The sequence below is a fragment of the Neophocaena asiaeorientalis genome, unplaced genomic scaffold, assembly GCF_003031525.2.
Source record: "Neophocaena asiaeorientalis asiaeorientalis breed wild unplaced genomic scaffold, Neophocaena_asiaeorientalis_V1.1 scaffold346, whole genome shotgun sequence".
NCBI lineage: Eukaryota > Metazoa > Chordata > Mammalia > Artiodactyla > Phocoenidae > Neophocaena > Neophocaena asiaeorientalis.
The window spans coordinates 686,961-705,663 of NW_020175400.1; the positions used below are offsets into that span (position 1 = coordinate 686,961).

The window sequence follows — 18,703 nt, forward strand, 5'->3', positions numbered from 1 at the left end:
TTTCACTTCTGTCAACTTCATATAACTTTACTAATTTTTCTGCTTTTCTCACTCTACAAAGAACTAGGTTTCCACTCATCAGTTTAAAAAAAAAAAAACAAAAAACTGCTGAGCAAGAGCAAATTACAAAATGCTTATTGTAGAGAAGAAAACATGTCACCTACCAGAGATAATAATGTTAATGGGTTGGGTGTATGTATATATTAAAAGTAATTTTTTAATTAAAAAACAAAACAGATAATTCAGTATATATACTTTCGCATCCTGCTTTTTCATTTGCTATTATTTTGGTGCCCCATCTTTTTCTTTCTTTTTCTGGCCACGCCACGTGGCTTGTGTTATCCTCCCCGACGAGGGATCAAACCCAGGGCCCCGGCAGTGACAGCGTCAAGTTTTAACCACTGGACTGCCAGGGAAGTCCCCACTGGAGCCCCATCTCTAAATGCTGAGTCTCCAATCACTAACACGACCACCTATTAGACATCCAGGCAGATTCCGAAAGCATTTTGTGAGGAGAGATGCCTTCCCACCACCCCATCCCATTTTAGCAGGAGGTCAGTTACAGCCAAAATATAGCCGCCCACAACCAAAGTCCTCACTTGCAACAATGCTCTGTGTGGTATGGTCAGCTTACCAGAAGCAGCAGAATTACCTGAGTTTCAGCTGTGGGCGCACCAATCCAAACTCCATCTGGAGCAGTTCATTGTAACAGGCCATGGCGCTGGGGTTTTCTACATACCTCTACAAACAGAAAGGGGATTTTGTGGATAAACGAATGTGCACCTTTAAATGATTAAATACATATATAAAAAATAATTCTTTCCAACAGGCTTCTCAACTTGGTACCTGAAATCTAAAAAATAATTTATCTTTCATGATGAACAGGAAATGAGAGATGAAAACTTATGGGTACCAAATTAGCTTTTAAAAAATAGTGCTTGCACATATCTGAGAATATATTAAGAAACCACTGAGTTGTACACTTTAAGTGGCTGAATCGATCAACTATACCTCAATAAAGAGAAAAAAAGGCAGAAAGAAGGAAGGAAGGGGGGAGGGAGAGAGGGAGGAAGGAAGGAAGGGAAAGAAGGGCAGAAAGGGCAAGGTATTTGCTGGAAAGAGAAAAAAATAAAATAATTTTTAAAATAAATTAATTAAAAAAACTATAGTATACGATAGTATAACCATTTAACGGAACAGCATGCAGCTATTACATGCACTTATATGGAATGATGTACAAGACACACTGTCAAGTAAAATGAGGAAATGGAAAATTGCATTATAATTATTTTACATTTTTATAAAAATATTACATCAAGTTTAAAATAAATAGCTGAATTACATGGTATATGAATAGTATCTCAATAAAGTAGTAAATAAATGGAATTAGAAAAAGATAGGCCTCCATTCCTGGGCATATATCCAGGGAAAACTATAATTCAAAAAGATACATGCACCCCAACGTTCATAGCAGTACTATTTACAATAGCCAAGACATGGAAGCAACCTCCTAATAGTCCATCGACAGAGGAATGCATAAAGATGTGGTGTGTGTGTGTGTATGTGTGTGTTTATATATGTACAGTATGTACAATGGAATATTACTCAGCCATAAAAAAGAATGAAATAATGCCATTTGCAGCAACATGAATGGATCTAGAGATTATCATACCAAGTGAAGTAAGTCAGACAGAGAAAGGCAAATATCATATGATATCACCTATATGTGGGAATCTAAAAAAAAATACAAATGAACTTATTTACAAAACAGAAATAGACTGACAGACATAGAAAACACACTTATGGTTACCAAAGGGGAAAGGATGGGGAGAGGGATAAATTAGGAGTTTGGGATTAACAGATATACACTACTGTATGTAAAACAGGTAAACAACAAGGTCCTACTGTATACCACAGGAAACTATATTCAATATCTTGTAATAACCTTAATTGGAAAAGAATCTGAAAAAGTATAAATATGTATATACATACACATATGTATATTTGTGTATATATATGACTGAATCACTTTGCTGTACACCTGAAACTAACACAATATTTAATTCCACTAAAAAAAAAGTTCAAGGAAAAAAAAGAGCGCTTAAGAATGCTTTTCTTTCACTGCCTTGAAGTAAGAGGATTTTTGATGTCTACATGTTACTAGCAGAGCCTAGAATATACAGGAGGAGGAAATTTATTAACTAAAGTCCTATCTACATTAACTTTCAGAGTCTATTCGCTTATTCAAGAGCAATATGTTGTCCTCTTTCGAGTTGTACAAGCTCATAGTAAGCAAAAATATGCTTGCACATCTCTTTGCAGCTGAGTTTCACAGAGGTAACTCGCACTGAGGCAACATTCTCCTACAGTCACTTCAAACAGCAGCTCAACTAAGCTGACAAAGGATTACCCTCCACGGCAGAGGTACTGGCAGAGCCATGGCTTTGCCCAGTCTCTCTTATTGCTGTGGACAGTAACTGTTTTGTATAATAACCTTTACATAATGGAAACATCTCAACAAAGCAAATTTACATGGGAATGGGAAGCCTGAGCACCACCAAATTATGTATTTCATGAAGACATCTTACAGGTCGCTACGTTCTGTCACGTAGTTACATTCAGATGTAAAAAAATATTTGTGAACATTTACTCACCCCTATTTCTGTGAACAGCTCTTGCTTTCACCTGCTCAATACACGGATAAAACTCTCTCTGACCGAGGAGGAAGCTGAGGCTAAGAGGCAAGGCATCTGCAGGCCACTATCAACAAGCCAAAGCCGGACCAATCTAGGGCACAGGGCCCCTTGTGGAGCTCCTTCTACTGCCAGTGAGGGCAGAGATCCCTGTTTGAACAGTGCTCAGGGTCTTGTCTTTGTGTCAAGAAACCTAAAAATCCAGCCCTAAGTTCATGCCTTAAAAGCTGTATGATTCTCCATGAGGCCCTTAACCTTCCTGAGCCTGCTTCCTCACCTGCAAAACAAGACACCCTGCTCCACCACAGACCACCATCTGTAAACTGTTGCACAAACATAAAGCACAGTGACTGCCGTCCCCTGGGAGGGAAGGCAAGGCCTGCTGGCCATGGGCATGATGGTTCCCGGGCCTGCAGGCCAAACACAGCCCTTCTTACCCACAGAAGTCTGAGAGAGGTGACATGCCTACCAGCTCCCCGCTGCTGAGAGGGGAGGAGAGTGCTGGCCCTGCCGCTCCCTCCTCAGTCAGCCATGACCCCTCAGGCACATCCAGGAACACTGCCCACCTGCAGAGGCGCCCACTGCGGACCAGGCAGGAATAGGGAGGAGAGATTTCCGGGTATAGTGCTTGTGCCACTCCAGTAGACAAGGGGTGGGGGACTTGAGATGGACAGGTGTCTCCAGCTGTCCACGCACTTGCCTGGCTTCACCTGCTCTGCAGGCGACATCTTGGGACACGGAGCCATGTGTATTATGTGTCATGGCCTCCCATGCATGCAACCAGAGTTTTCACTGGGTGTGAATGTACATATCCAAACTTTTTTACCCCAAAGGTGGACATCATGGCTAAAAAACAAGCACATGTGACTAAAAGTACAGCATCTTGCTCCTGCTATCTGCCCCTCCCCCTCACTACCTCTGCTTTGTTCTGTGTATCTAAATATCCTGTCTTTCCTGCCCTTCTCCACCTTTCATTCATGTCCCAAGGATTCCACAGGGCATGGAGGGTGGAGAAGGGCAGCAGGTCCAGGGATCTTCAGGCATCAGGCTGCTATTCCCTCTGCTTGAACAGCAGCTGGTCTCCCCTCCTCAACCCATCCCACAAGAGGGGCCGGGGCCACAAGTCCTGCAGACTCCTGAGACAACTGGGCCTTGCTTTCTCCAGAGCATACCACACCCACCTTGCTGGGCCCCACCCAGTGGTTCTCAGCCCTTGGCTGCATATTAGAATTCCCTGCAATCTTAAAAAATAATACGAACGTGCAGGCTCCTCCCCACACCAACTGAAACAGGGTCTCCAGGGAAGCCCTTCAGGGGGTTCTAACGCACAACCAGTGTTGAGAGATACCAAACCCTAACCTTCGAGATTTTAGTCAGCAAAAGCTCAGTTGCCAAGTCCAACTGAGGAGGCAAGTAGGTCTCCATCCATCCATCCTGAACTCCTGAACTATGGCCAATCCACAGAATAGCTGACTGCCCCCTGAATCCCAGAGTTCTCACTGTGGTGATGGCTTTCAGGTCCAGGGCCGGGTTCAAGCATGGGCCCCACTACCTCCCAGCCATGAGACTCTGGAGAATCACCTTCCCTCCAGGTCTGGATGCTCTGCTCTGTCTCCGTGCCCTCTGTCACCTCACTATCCTTTTGTTACCTGAGGGCACAGGACTCAGCATGAGAAGAGTTAGCACGCGTAGTCTCTGAGGACTGGTCACTGACTTGGATTCGTCACTTATAAAGTGGTGAGGCTGCTGCTATCTCCATACTTCCTAAGCCACAGACCTCTAAAATGACTACTTTAAATTAAACCCTTTGTGTTTTTTGCATGGGAGTGTTTTCGCAGAGACATGCACTTAACCGTGGTTTCCAGCAAACGCTTCAGGGGGACACCTTGATTAAGTTGTACGGGTGAGAGGGCAGGCAAAGTGTGTATGTCGGTTACTTTTGAATTTTCAAATTAGTTTCATGATAACTCAATTATACTAGGAAAATACAAAGTCCATGGTTAACTAGACTTTCTACCAGGACACGCTTCCCAGTCCACGAAGCTGTGCTGATGGACTTCCTTGTGCAGAATTTCAAACACACAATTTCCAACACTGCATCTATGACCTCGTACAAATAAAAAGCTTAATGACTGCTGGTGGCTGTAGGTAAGCAAACAACCCAAGGCAAGATGAATAATCTATCCCACAAGTTTCACTGCAAAGTGGAAGCATCGAAGGTCTTTGTTAAGAATAGCCAGTTCTGGGCTTCCCTGGTGGCGCAGTGGTTGAGGGTCCGCCTGCACTTAAGAGTAATAATATAAAGATCTTCAAAGTTATCTGGGAAAGTTTTTTGCGTCTTGTGAATGCTTCCCTAAGCAGTTTAAGGAGGGATGACCTAACGATTCTTGGGAATAGGTGATCCACAACTTCTAACCTGGGATTCTTAAAGGAATGCTCACCTTCACACTGGCTGATGTGGTTTTTCTCGTACTAGCTCACATGGATTACTGGAGGTCAGGGAATGGGGACAGGCACTGATATGTGTGAATGTTGTGGGAGTGTCAAAAAGGGAGAACCAAAAAACTATGTAATAATAATAATCTAAAATTTTTATATAAAATTATGTGTGTATAAAACAAGGTCTTAAGTTCCACCTTATCTGATGTTAATATTGGAATTCCTGTATTCCTTTTGTCTGCATTTATTTGCTACCTCTTTGTTTCTTTACTATTAAGCTCCTTTTATAACTGTCTTATAAACATCATATAATTGTACTTTTGTAACCCAATCTAATGGCTTATCCTTTAATGGGAGAATTCAGCCCATTCCCATGCACTTGATTTTACTCTTATCTTACTTTGTGTTTATGATTGCTTTCACACTGTTGTTTCCCCTTCCTTGGATCTGCCAATTTGATCAAGTTGCTATAAATTCCATATGTTTTTTTTTGTTTGTTTTTTGGCCGCGCTGAGCAGCTTGCGGGATCTTGGTTCCCTGACCAGGGATTGAACTCAGGCCCTCGGCAGTGAAAGCGCGGAGTCCTAACCACTGGACCGCCAGGGAATTCCCGCAAATTCCATATTTTGTTAATTTGGAAGTTTACTTAAACTTCTCTATTAATGGTTACTTTCCTTTTCACCGATCTCAAAAGCAGACATAGATTTCTTTACTATTATTTGAAAACAAGATACCAATTACCTCCAGAACAAAGTATCTCCCACCAGCACATTTCCCATAAAGAAGCAAACTTCAGAATACTTTCACTGCCCACCCCCATTCCCTGTCTGCTAGGTGAGGTCACGAGAATCCTTTTACCTCTACTTCCTCCCCCCAAACCTTGAAGACACCTAGGGTTTGTTCAGATAGCCTAGAATTTAAATACTGAGCTATTATTGGATGTTATGTAATGATAATTACATATAAACATATATATTGCACACACATACCCGTACCTGTGTATGTACACAGGCAGACACAGAAAGAAGGAGGGCTCAAGAAGGAGGGAGGAGCAGGGGAGCATGTGCGCAGGGCAGGCTCACCTCCCATCACTTCTCTCTACTGCTCTCTCCCTCATCTTAGAGTTTCTGTTCCAGTTCATTTGTTCTATGGTTGAAGTCCTTGCTCAATTATTTTCCTCAGGCAGGGCTACTGGGGAAATACATCTCTGAATTTTATGTATATCCCCCAAAAGGAATATCTCTTTTGCCCTAAAGGGTACAAACAATAACTTAGCTGGGTGTGTGACTCTCAGGTTACAGTCCTTTTCTCACCGTAATCTCTAATCAGATGAGACATTATTACTGTTTTATACAGTAAATATGTGTTTATAATGACCCCACATTCATATTTTCTTGTTCCTCATTCCTTCTTGCCTTTCAGGCCTCCCACTTGGGATTTACCTTGCTTCTGTTTGAAGTACCTCCTTACGAATTTCCTTGTGAGAATCTGCTACTTACAAACTGCCTCAATTTTCATATTTCTGAAAGTCTTTATTACACCTTCATTTTTGAAAGTATTTAGGCTTGGTATAACAATCTAGGTTGGCAGTTATTTTCTTTTATCACACTGAAAATATTATTCCAATGTTTTCTATCTTCTGTTTATTGCTGCTGAGAAGCTAGCTGTTAGTCTGTTATTCTTTTGAAGGTTAATCTTTTTTTTTTTTTTTTTTTTTTTTTTTTTTTATCACTGTTGTGGCCTCTCCCGTCGCGGAGCACAGGCTCCGGACGCACAGGCCCAGCAGCCATGGCTCACGGGCCCAGCCGCTCCGCAGCACGCGGGATCCTCCCGGACAGGGGCACGAACCGGTGTCCCCTGCATCGGCAGGCGGACTCTCAACCACTGCGCCACCAGGGAAGCCCTGAAGGTTAATCTTTTTTCTCTGCCTGATTTTAAGATCTTCTCTTTGTTTTTTCACTATGATGTGTCCTCCCTTTTTATTTACTCTACTTTGGAATTTTGGAATCTGTGGACTAAAGTCTTCCATCATTTCTGGAGAATTCTCTTCAAATACACTGCCCCATTCTCTCTCCCGTCCTTCTGGAACTCCAGTTATATATATGCTAAACCGTACAGTCTACCCTCCACATTTCTAAACCTAACTTATTTTCTATTTTTTTTTATCTTTGTGCTACATGCTGGATAACTTCTTCTGACCTACTAAGTTTTCAAATTTTCAGTTATTATATGTACACTTCTCAAAATTCAATTACGTTCTACCTAAAATGTGCTGTCACTTTTTATACTTTCTTATTCCTTGCAGATATTTCCAAGCTTGTCTTGTCTTTATTTCTTTACATATAATAGGCATAATTGTTTTACAATTCATATCTGATCATTCTAATTTCTGAGGACTGTGAGGGTCTGTTCCTGCTGTCTTTCTCCGCCCGCTACTTCTCACTTGCAATGCCTTGTCTCCTGGTGGACTGGTTAATGCTGAGTGCTGCCTGCTGCCCCTGACTGATTATTTGCAGAGATGCTCTGAGGCCAAAGAAGAAGGTGTCTTTCTCTGGAAGGATTTGTAATTTGCTTCTTCCGAATACCTGGGAGTGCTACCATCCAGAATCACCTTATTATTTTTTTAATACATTTATTTATTTTATTTTATTTTTGGCTGCGTTGGGTCTTCATTGCTGCACGTCGGTTTTTCTCTAATTGCAGCGAGCGGGGCTACTCTTCATTGCGGTGCACAGGCTTCTCACTGCGGTGGCTTCTCTTGCTGCGGAGCACGGGCTCTAGGCATGCAGGCTTCAGTAGTTGTGGAGCGCGGGCTCAGTAGTTGTGGCTCACAGGCTCTAGAGCGCAGGCTCAGTAGTTGTGGTGCACGGGCTTAGTTGCTCTGCGGCGTGTGGGATCTTCCCGGACCAGGGCTCGAACCCGTGTCCCCCGCATTGGCAGGTGGATTCTTAACCACTGTGCCACCAGGGAAGCCCCAGAATCACTTTAAACTAAGTTCAAGGCTTGAGGTTTCTGGACTACCTCATTGATAATATTAATTTGGGCTACAAATCTGCCCAACAATCAGCCTTACATAAGCTCTCTCCATCACGATTCCCAAGGCTCACTGCCAACCAGCTGACCAAAGCCTTCAGAAGCTTTTTGGCTTAAGAGAAACCAACAGACTGGAGCCAGTGGTGGAAAGAAAGGGAGCCATGTTGGGGAGGTCTTACTTCCAGAATCCTTGAACTGGCTTTAAAGTTGCATGTATACATGTAAGCATTATAACAACACATCCTATGGTATAAATTTTAACGAGTAAGCCATTAAAGGAGATTTTAATATGTTTAGATGACTTTAGCAGGCATAGTTTTGAGAGACTAAGAAAGCAAAGTGTTGTGGATTATGAGATTACCAGATTATAAAGTTAAACCAAACTGTAACACAGCATAAGGACAATTTTTTTTCTTCAAATTAATTCAAAACTATTGCTGGGCTCTAAACTGAGATAAAATACCTTCTCATGCTGAATTATACTTGTATAACAAAAAAGTGGGTACATACCCTTGTAAAGCCAGCCTCAATGAGGGACATTACAGATGACTCTTCTCTAACCGCCCTTCAAAAGAATATAGTAAATGGTTAGAGACAGTTTTTATCAATTACATCTCACATCTTTAACTACTCGTTAATTTACATAATATTATAATTGTCACATAATGAGCCCTTTTAGATGAATTAGATTAACATACAAATCAAACGTATACAGTTGAAAACAGTTTTGTTTTAGTTTCACACTAGGCTTTTTGGCAGTGTGTATTAATGCCTGAAATACAGAGATTACACTAACAGCCAGGACACAGGAGTGACTGTATATCTATTTGATACGTAAAAATTTTAACTTAAACTTCTGTTCTTTCCTTACCTCCAATTTTAAAATGAAATATAAGATTTCCCCCAATTATGTATAATTCAAATCTTCATAGATATTTGGAGTGTGAAGTCCCTAGGAAATACGCCTGGAAAACATTCATACTTTAGGAATGGAATTCTCTTGTGGTTTGCCTATTTCTAAAGTGAAAGGCAGTCCAAAATCACAAAACCTAGTATGATAGTACAAACTCCAGCCATGAATTTAACTGCCAAAGTGAAAGAAAATAAGAAAGAGTAAAGAAAAAAAAGGCCCAACTAAAAAAGGTGAGGCCTGTCACGGCCCACAAGCTGTTATTTGGGCCTCTGTTAAAAGCAAACATTACACTGACACCTGAATTTCAACATCAAAAAAGAAGGAAAGAAGGAAGTATCTTACCTGCGTACTACACCAACAATAACTGTGTTTTCTGAGAGTTCTGATGATCTGATAGACCTTTAAAAAAATGTTTTAAAATAAATTTAAAGCAATTCTTTAAAAACTAAATATACCTAAATGATTTTGGTAGACCAATTAAAGTTGGGGGAGAGGGAGAAGGGAGAGCAAAAGATCCCTTCATACGCTGGAGTCACCTTCTTAGCTACTTGATCTTTCTCTCTTTGGAGGACAAACTCCTAACCAGTGGCCTATGGTAACCCTAACAATTATGGAGGGTGAAGATAGTGCAAATGATGTGCCTTCTACTTGTTCTGCTCTTTGTTAACCTAAGCTGTTTCAGGCGGAAAATTTTCCCTACCTGGGGCTTACATGAAAGGGGTTACTCGTTTCTTCCTACCAAAGGAAAATGCAAGTTTATGTATATTACCACTAGCTGATGGCGACAATTCCAGTGGGGGTGAAGAAGCCCAAGGGTCAGCTCTCCACTGTATTCTAAGCAGTGCAAAGAAGGGTTCCCAAGTAGAATGCAGGCAAAAACAGTAACAATAAATACTCAAAACCTGGAAATTCAAGATATTCTTATCAGTCAGAAAGAGGAGAATCAACACGTGACAGGAAAAAATAAGAATGGAAGACTGGCTGAGAAAAGTAGAAGACACTGCTCCACTTAAATGACCCAAGGAGTATGAGTCTGCCCGCAGGGACTGAATTTAACCTTCCGGAGAAGCAGCTTCCCAGAAAGTCACAGGGAATGAAAATCCAGCCAAAAGGTGAGAGAGGGCAGAGATAAATGTGACAGGAGCAGGAGGAAAAGTTGCTCCACTGAAGATATGCAATGGCTTTGACCCATCCTACCCTGGGGAAGAAAGCAGGCCTACCCGGAGAAGAAGAGCCAGGCCACAGGAAGAGGGAGGAACTCGGCCCCTGGCCTGGAAGGAAGAGGACTCACACCGGAGGGTGACTTCAGACGGAGGAGATGGAGGGGACTGGATCCAGACTGCCCCAGCCAAGTCAGAAGCACGCTGGCCCCTGGACAATGTGTCCGGGATGAGACAGAGAGTAGCCCAGACTTACTGCCTTACTTCAGTTCTGCTGGTTCAAGAATCACTTGTGTCACTTCTGAATCACTAAACACGGAAACTGATTTGAGTGACTATTTTCTCAATTCTCCCAAGGATGGTTCATAACATAACCATTCCAGATGCATAAGAGAAAAGTCAATTCATCATACACAATGGATGCCTCGGTTTTGGCAAAATTTCTCTGTAAAGGGCCAGATAGTAAATATTTTAGACTTTTTGGGCCATACAGACTCTGTCACGACTACTCAATTCTGCCATTGTGGCACGAGAGCAGCCACAGACAATGCATAAACGAATGGGCCTGACTGTGTTCCCCTTTGCCTATCCCTGCCTCAGGGCACTGAGGCTTAATTTTCTCATGGAGCTCAGGGTGAGAAAGGCTGAAGTCCAATGACAGATGCAGACTAGCTCTGGGGCTGGGAAGTTGCTCAGGGATGGAAAAGCAGCCCTAGGGACCAGCCAGTCTCTCTCATGGACCACGTAGCTCGTAACACTCTCTCTCTCTCTCTTGCTCGCTCTCTCTCTCTGTGTCAACACTTCTGCTTCTCCTAGGGTCCACTGTGCTCCTCCAGCTTCTATTTGCCTACCATCTCCAGAGGGAGCCCACCTAAAGGGCACTGGCTACCTGGCTATACCGGAGGAGCCCTCTTGACAGGTCGCTGAAGGGCTTGCTGACCAGGTGCCAGGCCCTGGTCCAAACATGGTCTCCCTGCCTAGAAAATAGCCAAGCTCACCTTCCTGGAGAAGGAGCCATGGGAAGGGCTGTTTTGGCTCCGGAGGGTGACTGGCATGGCAGACCCTCACACAACAGACAAGGCCAGGTCACTTTTCAAACCTGTTGGCTAATACTCACCCTAGCACTAATCGTAAACAGGGAATGAAAGACATGGACTCACGAATGGTATTTCCATGACTTCTTAGGACACTGTAGTTGTTCTTACATTTATATTTCTATCATATCATGAAGATTTAGAGGGAGAAAAGGCAATTTAAGTATGCAGCCAGCCATTTCAAACTAGCTCTCATCTTTTTACAAGAAAAACAGAGATCTGAGTGGTATAATAGCAAGTACGCAACCACGTAGATGGTCTCAGTTAAGTAGATTTGGATACAGAGATGAGGGGCACTGGGCTAAGGACAAAGTAGAAGGAAAGACCATGTTTCCTGGAGACAAGCAGGTCCCTGCAAAGGAGGTCTAACATGGTATGAAAAGGCAGAGGCGTATTCTTAACTTTCTCTGGTCCATAAGAAGGAAGAACTGGCTAGGAAATAGAAATGTCAGGAACCCGGGTTGCAAAATAACACCCTTTACTTTAGAATTCATGAAAACTAAGAAAGGAATGACATGGAGTCATCAAAATATACACCCGGACATTCGGAAGGAAGATTTCAAGAAGTCAGAAAAAAAGATGGGGCGTGAGGGACTTCCCTGGCGGTCTGGTGGCTAAGACTTTGCCTTCCAATGCAGAGGGTGTGGGTTTGATCCCTGGCCAGGGAGCTAAGATCCCACATGCCTCCTGGGCAAAAAATCAAAACATAAAACAGAAGCAATATTGTAACAAATTCAATAAAGACTTAAAAAAAAAAGAACGGTCCACATCAAAAAAAAAAATCTTAAAAAAAGAGAAAAAAAAAGAAAGATGCGGTGTGAGTCTACAGCATGAGATTCTGAAAGGCTGCACAAGCACACTGGGAAGCTCTCAGAACCATGCTACCTGGTGAAACATTTGCATTTGATTTGGTTATGCACAACAGAAAACTCCAGAGAAAGTGGCTTAAACAAGACTTGTCTCCCACATGCAAGGTGTGCAGAGGTGAGCAGTCCAAGCTGCAATGGCACTCTGCAGCATCAGGAACCGGGCTCCTTCTGTGTTACGTTTCTCTATTACTGTCTGTACGTGGTTTCTTCCTCATGGTCCAAGACAGATGCTGAGCTCTAGCCATAACATCCACATTCCAGACAGCAGGAAGAAAGGCATGCATATTCCCTTCAAGGACACTTTTCAGAAGTTGCACATGACACTTCCATTGGCCAGCTGCAAGAAAAGCTAGGGAATGCAGTATATTTTCTAGGTGGTCGTATTCCCACCTAAACACTAGATATTCTGCTACTAAGAAAAGAGTAGAAATGGATATTGGGGGGCAACTACCAGTCTCCAGATACACGAGGAAACTACAAGTAATTCTGATGATGGTCTTGATACAAAACTGGAAAAAAGGCCACATGCTGGAGGCTTACTGTATGAACATAGCAAAGCTCTTCAATGACTTAAATTTTACAATACCACAACTCCGTTACTTGTACTATGCCACTGTTCCCTCTGCCACGTGGAATGAGTTTCACATTGAAAAGAATGGAATTTACAATAGTAAAAAGGATGTTCAGACCAAGGTAAATCCAGAGATAGTTATGAAAGCACTCAGCACTCTGAGTTCAATCCTGCTTCTGCATTCAACAGACATTTTTTTTTAAAACATCTTTATTGGAGTATAATTGCTTTACAATGTTGTGTTTCTGCTTTATAAAAAAGTGAATCAGCTATACATATACATATATCCCCATATCTCCTCCCTCTTGCGTCTCCCTCCCACCCTCCCTATCCCACCCTTCTAGGTGGCCACAAACCACCGAGCTGATCTCCCTGTGCTATGTGGCTGCTTCCCACTAGCTATCTATTTTACACTTGGTAGTGTATATATGTCCATGCCACTCTCTCACTTCGTCCCAGCTTACCCTTCCCCCTCCTCGTGTCCTCAAGTCCATTCTCTACACCTGCGTCTTTATTCCTGTCCTGCCCCTAGGTTCCTCAGAACGTTTTTTTTTTCTTTTAGAATCCATATGTATGCGTTAGCATACGGTATTTGTTTTTCTCTTTCTGACCTACTTCACTCTGTATGACAGTCTCTAGGTCTACCCACCCCACTACAAATAACTCAGTTTCGTTTCTTTTTATGGCTGAGTAATATTCCATTGTATATATGTGCCACATCTTCTTTATCCATTCATCTGTTGATGGACACTTAGGTTGCTTCCATGTCCTGGCGACTGTAAATAGAGCTGCAGTGAACATTGTGGTACATGACTTTTTGAATTATGGTTTTCTCATGGTATATGCCCAGTAGTGGGATGGCTGGGTCGTATGGTAGTTCTATTTCTAGTATTTTAAGGAACCACCATACTGTTCTCCATAGTGGCTGTATCAATTTACATTCCCACCAACAGTGCAAGAGGGTTCCCTTTTCTCCACACCCCCTCCAGCATTTATCGTTTGTAGATTTTTTGATGATGGCCATTCTGACTGGTGTGAGGTGATACCTCATTGTAATTTTGACTTGCATTTCTCTAATGGTTAGTGATGCTGAGCATCCTTTCACGTCAACACAGACTTAATTCTGTTAACGTATGTTGGGTTTCTACACAGTGCTTTACTTCCTCCATCTCCCTTTATAAAAATCTTCCCTTTCATTACAGAGCCCTGCTCCTGTTGCACAGAGGACTAGCTCTTCATTTCTTCTGAGTACACTAAGCATATGCCTTCTAAAAGGTTCTTCAGTTTCTTATAGAAAACAATTTTCTTTGTCTTCAGGCTGTTCTTTCCCCCTCCATAATTTGGCAGCTTTTTGGTCCCCTTCTTTATCCTTGAATGGGAGCAACATCAACCCAGGCAGACTGTCTGCAGCAGAGAAGTCTCCCTTGCACCCCCCTTTGCTGGGCCCTTGGGGTTAGCAGCCGTCCTCCTCTGAGGTCTGGACCTGCAGATCAGGTCAACAGGTGCAAGTTCGTGCTCAGAGAGCGCTGCCAGCAGGCGTGCATGGCTCTGCTGCACAGAGGGGACTCCTGGCCTGCTCTCTGCCATTCTCTGGCTAAACCTGACAACTGATGCAGTTTGCTGTTTTGAAACTGCAATATGTGAAGGAATGTTCCCAGGCTCCTTATGCCTCTGCCCCGTCTTACAACATGGTAGGAAAAACCACGTCTTTGTCCATCTCCCTCTGCTCCCTGTCTTGGGTTTTCTAGTGGATGTAGAAAGTAAATCACAGAAGTGATGGTGCTCGGCTCTGGTCGGTGCAACTCCAGCTTCCCAGGCTCAGCAGGACACAGTGGGAGTAAAGCAAAGCCTCTTCCCACTTCCTTCCTGCAGGGCCATTGGAATTTCAGCTTCAGAGGCTGAAGTATGCAGAGGACATTCCAGGAACAGGCTTCTTTATTGGTCCCCATAGCACAAGAGGTACAGTGAGAATCCCTGTCCTTTTCTGTCTCCCAACTTCTGACGTATCTGTCATCTTATCTTTGGTTCGTTCATTGCTGTGGTCAGTTTTTGTCTCTACAGGAAGTTGGGAGGAGGCCCTGACCTCAGCCTCACAGCTGGCTGACAGGCCTCCGCTCCTTCCATCTCCTTCTCCACTCTCCAGGCGGCAGCCACAGTGCTCTGGCAGTGCACTCCGGACACTCCCCTGCGTAGAATACGCAGACTACGCCAGGGTCTCAACTGCCTACAGGGCAGACTCCAAAGCCTTTGGCTCAGCACACAAGGCCCTCCAGATCAGGCTCGTCTGCTGCTCCACCCTCACCCTGAGCCAGGTCCCGTACCTGCTGGATCCAGCAGCCACCTGACACCAGGCAGAGGAGCCCTGGACACCCTGCCCGGTCCTACACGTGCTGCTTCCTCCACCCAGAATGTTTTCTCCACCGTCCTTCCTTTCAGAACTCCCGCTTATCCTTTGGGACTCAACTCAAACACCCCCTTGTGAAGCCCTCCTAGACACAGGCACCCGCAGCATACCTCCTCTGTGGGCATCTATGAGCTGTGCTGAAATCGCTCGCTTGCCCCCGCCAACAAAAGCATTTGTTCCTCAGAGGCAAGAACCATGTCTTATTCACCTGTGTAGCTCTGGTAACAAGCACAGTGTCCTGAACCAAGAAGACCTGCCAAGTAGGGTTCCCTCAACTAGTGAGTTTGAAAGTATCGCAGACACAGAATATCTAACCTCTAGGAAGGCATCTGATAAGGAGTGTAAGGAGTTCCCACATGTCCCCAGTAGAGAGATACAGCTGAATGCTAATCATTTAGACACATCAGCAACTGATGAAAAACCTTCACAGCGGGTGTTGATCAGGTATCCCAAAAGGAAGAATAAGGGACAGGCGGGGCTCTGCCAGGGCTGAGGTCTCTTAGTGAGCAGTATAAGTGGAGAGAGAGGGCGAGCAGGTTCAGGAGGGACGGCCTGGAAAGATTCCTTGAAGGAACAGTCCACAGTGGGCAGGCACCCTTAAAAGGGATGATCTTAAGGGAGATAAACCAGGTAAGGGCCAGAACTGAGATGAAACTGACTAGGAAAGTAAATCAGGGCCCACTCTTGCCTCTAGAAAACTCACTACAAATGGCACAAGGACTCCCCCCACCCCTTGTCCTCCAAATCCTCAGCCAACAAGACAAAAGTGACGTGGTAGAACACAGCTAGCAAGAAAGACTCCAGATTCTTGGCCAGGGCTGTGACACAGCTGTCAGGAAAGGAGCGTGACCAGGGGTGCCTTTGTAGAGGTCTGCTCTCTGGCTAACACAGGGGGGTGACGGCTCTGCTTACTCTACGCTCATCTACCCAAACCCGTGAGCTTTTCGGTTCGGGAGCCATGCCTACGAGAGATCTTGATTGGAAGAAGGTACTCAGAGGAGGCCTCCTTGATGGGGCTGGAATATGAAACCACACTCTGTGAGAAGCCGCTGACAGCAGTGAGGATGTGCTCCAACCAGAAAAGACCACTCCTGTCCTCAAATGTTGGAAATCTGGGGCCAAATATGGACAGAGCTGGACTCAACATGGAGGAGAACTTATGAAACTCAGAACTCTCCCTTGGGAAACCCTAACCCCCATCAGAGGCTGGATGGAGGGTGGTGGGGACTTGGTAGAAGACATGCACTCATGACAGTCTAAGCTTCTCTAAAACCGCACGTTAAGCAACCCAGGTCACTTTCTCTGTTTTAAAACTGTATAAGTTGTAAATTTATAAATTTCCTGAATGAGTTACCCTATTTGTTTAGAATATTCCCAAAATGTGTAACAGTACTTTCTCCTCCTTCAAAAAGTGGAGCATAATTGTGTTATGTGTACCTTACCACAATAAAAAAAAAGTAGACCATAACTACCACAACTTAGTTTTTCTTTTATAACACAGGACGGTCTAGCAGAGCCATCTTTATGAGTATGAATGTCATGGTCCAGCACATACCTGTGGCCAGGTTTGGACCTGGACAAGACTGTGAAGGAAGACAAGTTGTCCTCAGCACCTCACCCCCCTTCACCTTTTCTGTTTGGGCTCTTTGGCTCTCCTTAGATATTTCTCCGGCCTAGCAGCAGTCTACCAAGACTAAAAGCACCACGTAACTAAGATATTTTCTTCCCTTCCTCTGAGTGCTATCCATCAAATGCTAGAGAGAGAAAGGATCTTGGAAACCAAGTGTTCCAAATTTACAGCTGAGAAAACACATCCTCAGAGAAGGCAGAGAGTTACCCAAAGGCAGCTGGGCAAGGGAAGAGCCGAGCATAGGACCCAGGGTCAGAGCTCTCTCCACATCTCCACATCCCTCATGGGTGTGCTGTCAGATAACATGTCAAACAAGTCTGGGCTACAGTGACAATGGCTAACTGCCATCAACCAGACAGAAACAGGAAAGGAACACAGGCAGCATGGCAGGCAACACAGAGCAAGGCCCGAGGGAAGCTTTACTGGAGGTGGATCACACCTGGGTAAAAGCCACCTCATCTGACTACTTGAAAGGTGAACTCTCAAGTACATGGAAATCACCATGTACCTGTAAACAACCTTCTGATAGGATGTCATTTTCCTGTCAGCTCAGTTTTTAACTCCTGTTATATTTGGTTTTCAACCTTTTCTATCTCCTAAAAGTCAACATTTAAATGTCCTTAAAATTAATACATTATAAAATTTTACATTATATTGAAATTATGATTTGTCTTCCCCAACATAAAAGTTTTCTTTCAAATAAAATGGATATTTCACTTTCGCCTTGCTTCCATCAGCAGCAAATGACTTTCTTTAGAAAGTACTTTTCTTAGATTTATGTCTGCTGCCCAAATTCTCTCATGATATTGATATTCTGCAAGTATGAGAAACAAGGCACATACACCTAACATTAGAAGACAATTTTCAAAATATTTATAACTTTAAAAACATCTAGAAAACTATAATAACTCTTGTTGCAGTACTATGCAGGTGACAGTTGTGGTTAATTACATACAGGATTTCATCTTAACCCTTAATGGTTCACATTCAGATTTTCTTACTGTTTTAAGCAAAGCAAAACAAAACAAAAAAGATAGAGATCCCTCCTGAAAATAATAATATTCTAACGTCTTGCTTATTTTACTTGCATGGAAGGCAACTTAAAAGACACTGAATTTAACCTAATGTATTTGGGGCTGCGTTTACTGTCACAAATGAGGCCTGAGTCTCAGGCTTACCTGCACAGCACCTCCCCATCCAGCTGTTGGGGATTTCTGTGGTCAATGATGATGATGTCATGATGTTTGTCCAGGAAACAGGCAAGGGCCGTCTGAGCCTCCTTGATAACTGTACACTTAAACCCTGCTTTTTCACATGCCCTACAGAATCCATTACACTGTTTATCTTCTTTGGGAAACACTAAAAGTACCTGAATCAAAAAAGCATGAACACTTTTAAAAAAAAAAAAAAAGAAAGGTGTCGTTAGAATTGTCATTTCTTAACAAGCCACAGAAAACTCCCAAGTGTTTTCAAGGCAAGTACACAGATGTGAGCATAACGATCTGTTGAATAAATCCTTTTCCTACACGTAACTCTGGGATGTTATCACTCAGCTCCCTGAAATGAGTGCTATTCTATCTGTTCTTAGTCTGGAAGTCAGTGCATGGATCATATGCTTATTTCTTTTGCTAATAAGCCCACTGGAAGAACTCAACAAAGACTTGATTAAGTACTTTATCTTAAAACTGAGTCAATTAAAAAACACAAATATTTATTTTAGTTAACAGTAACTTAACTAGGTAAGTCCTTAGATGGCAAACACCAATATTTCAGTCAAACTCCCAGAATACTTAATACTTTAAATAATACATTTAAGTATTCTGACTCAAGACTTTATGTAACTCCTCCAAGTTAAAAAAAAAAATTGCTTTGATTATAAGAGAGGAGACTTAAAGTA

General features: G+C 43.2%; 1 protein-coding gene across 2 annotated transcripts in view; it reads right to left on the reverse strand.

The window, feature by feature from the left end:
• Window positions 1-18,703, reverse strand: part of PDE8A (phosphodiesterase 8A) — a 131,410-nt gene that overhangs the window by 55,770 nt on the left and 56,937 nt on the right. For both annotated transcript variants that reach the window (XM_024766474.1, XM_024766473.1), the window contains exons 3-6: window positions 17,985-18,175; window positions 9,421-9,477; window positions 8,676-8,730; window positions 653-741 (exon numbers count right to left, since the gene is read on the reverse strand). In XM_024766474.1, coding sequence (XP_024622242.1) covers window positions 653-741; window positions 8,676-8,730; window positions 9,421-9,477; window positions 17,985-18,175 — 392 coding nt within the window. The remainder of the gene's footprint in view (window positions 1-652; window positions 742-8,675; window positions 8,731-9,420; window positions 9,478-17,984; window positions 18,176-18,703) is intronic.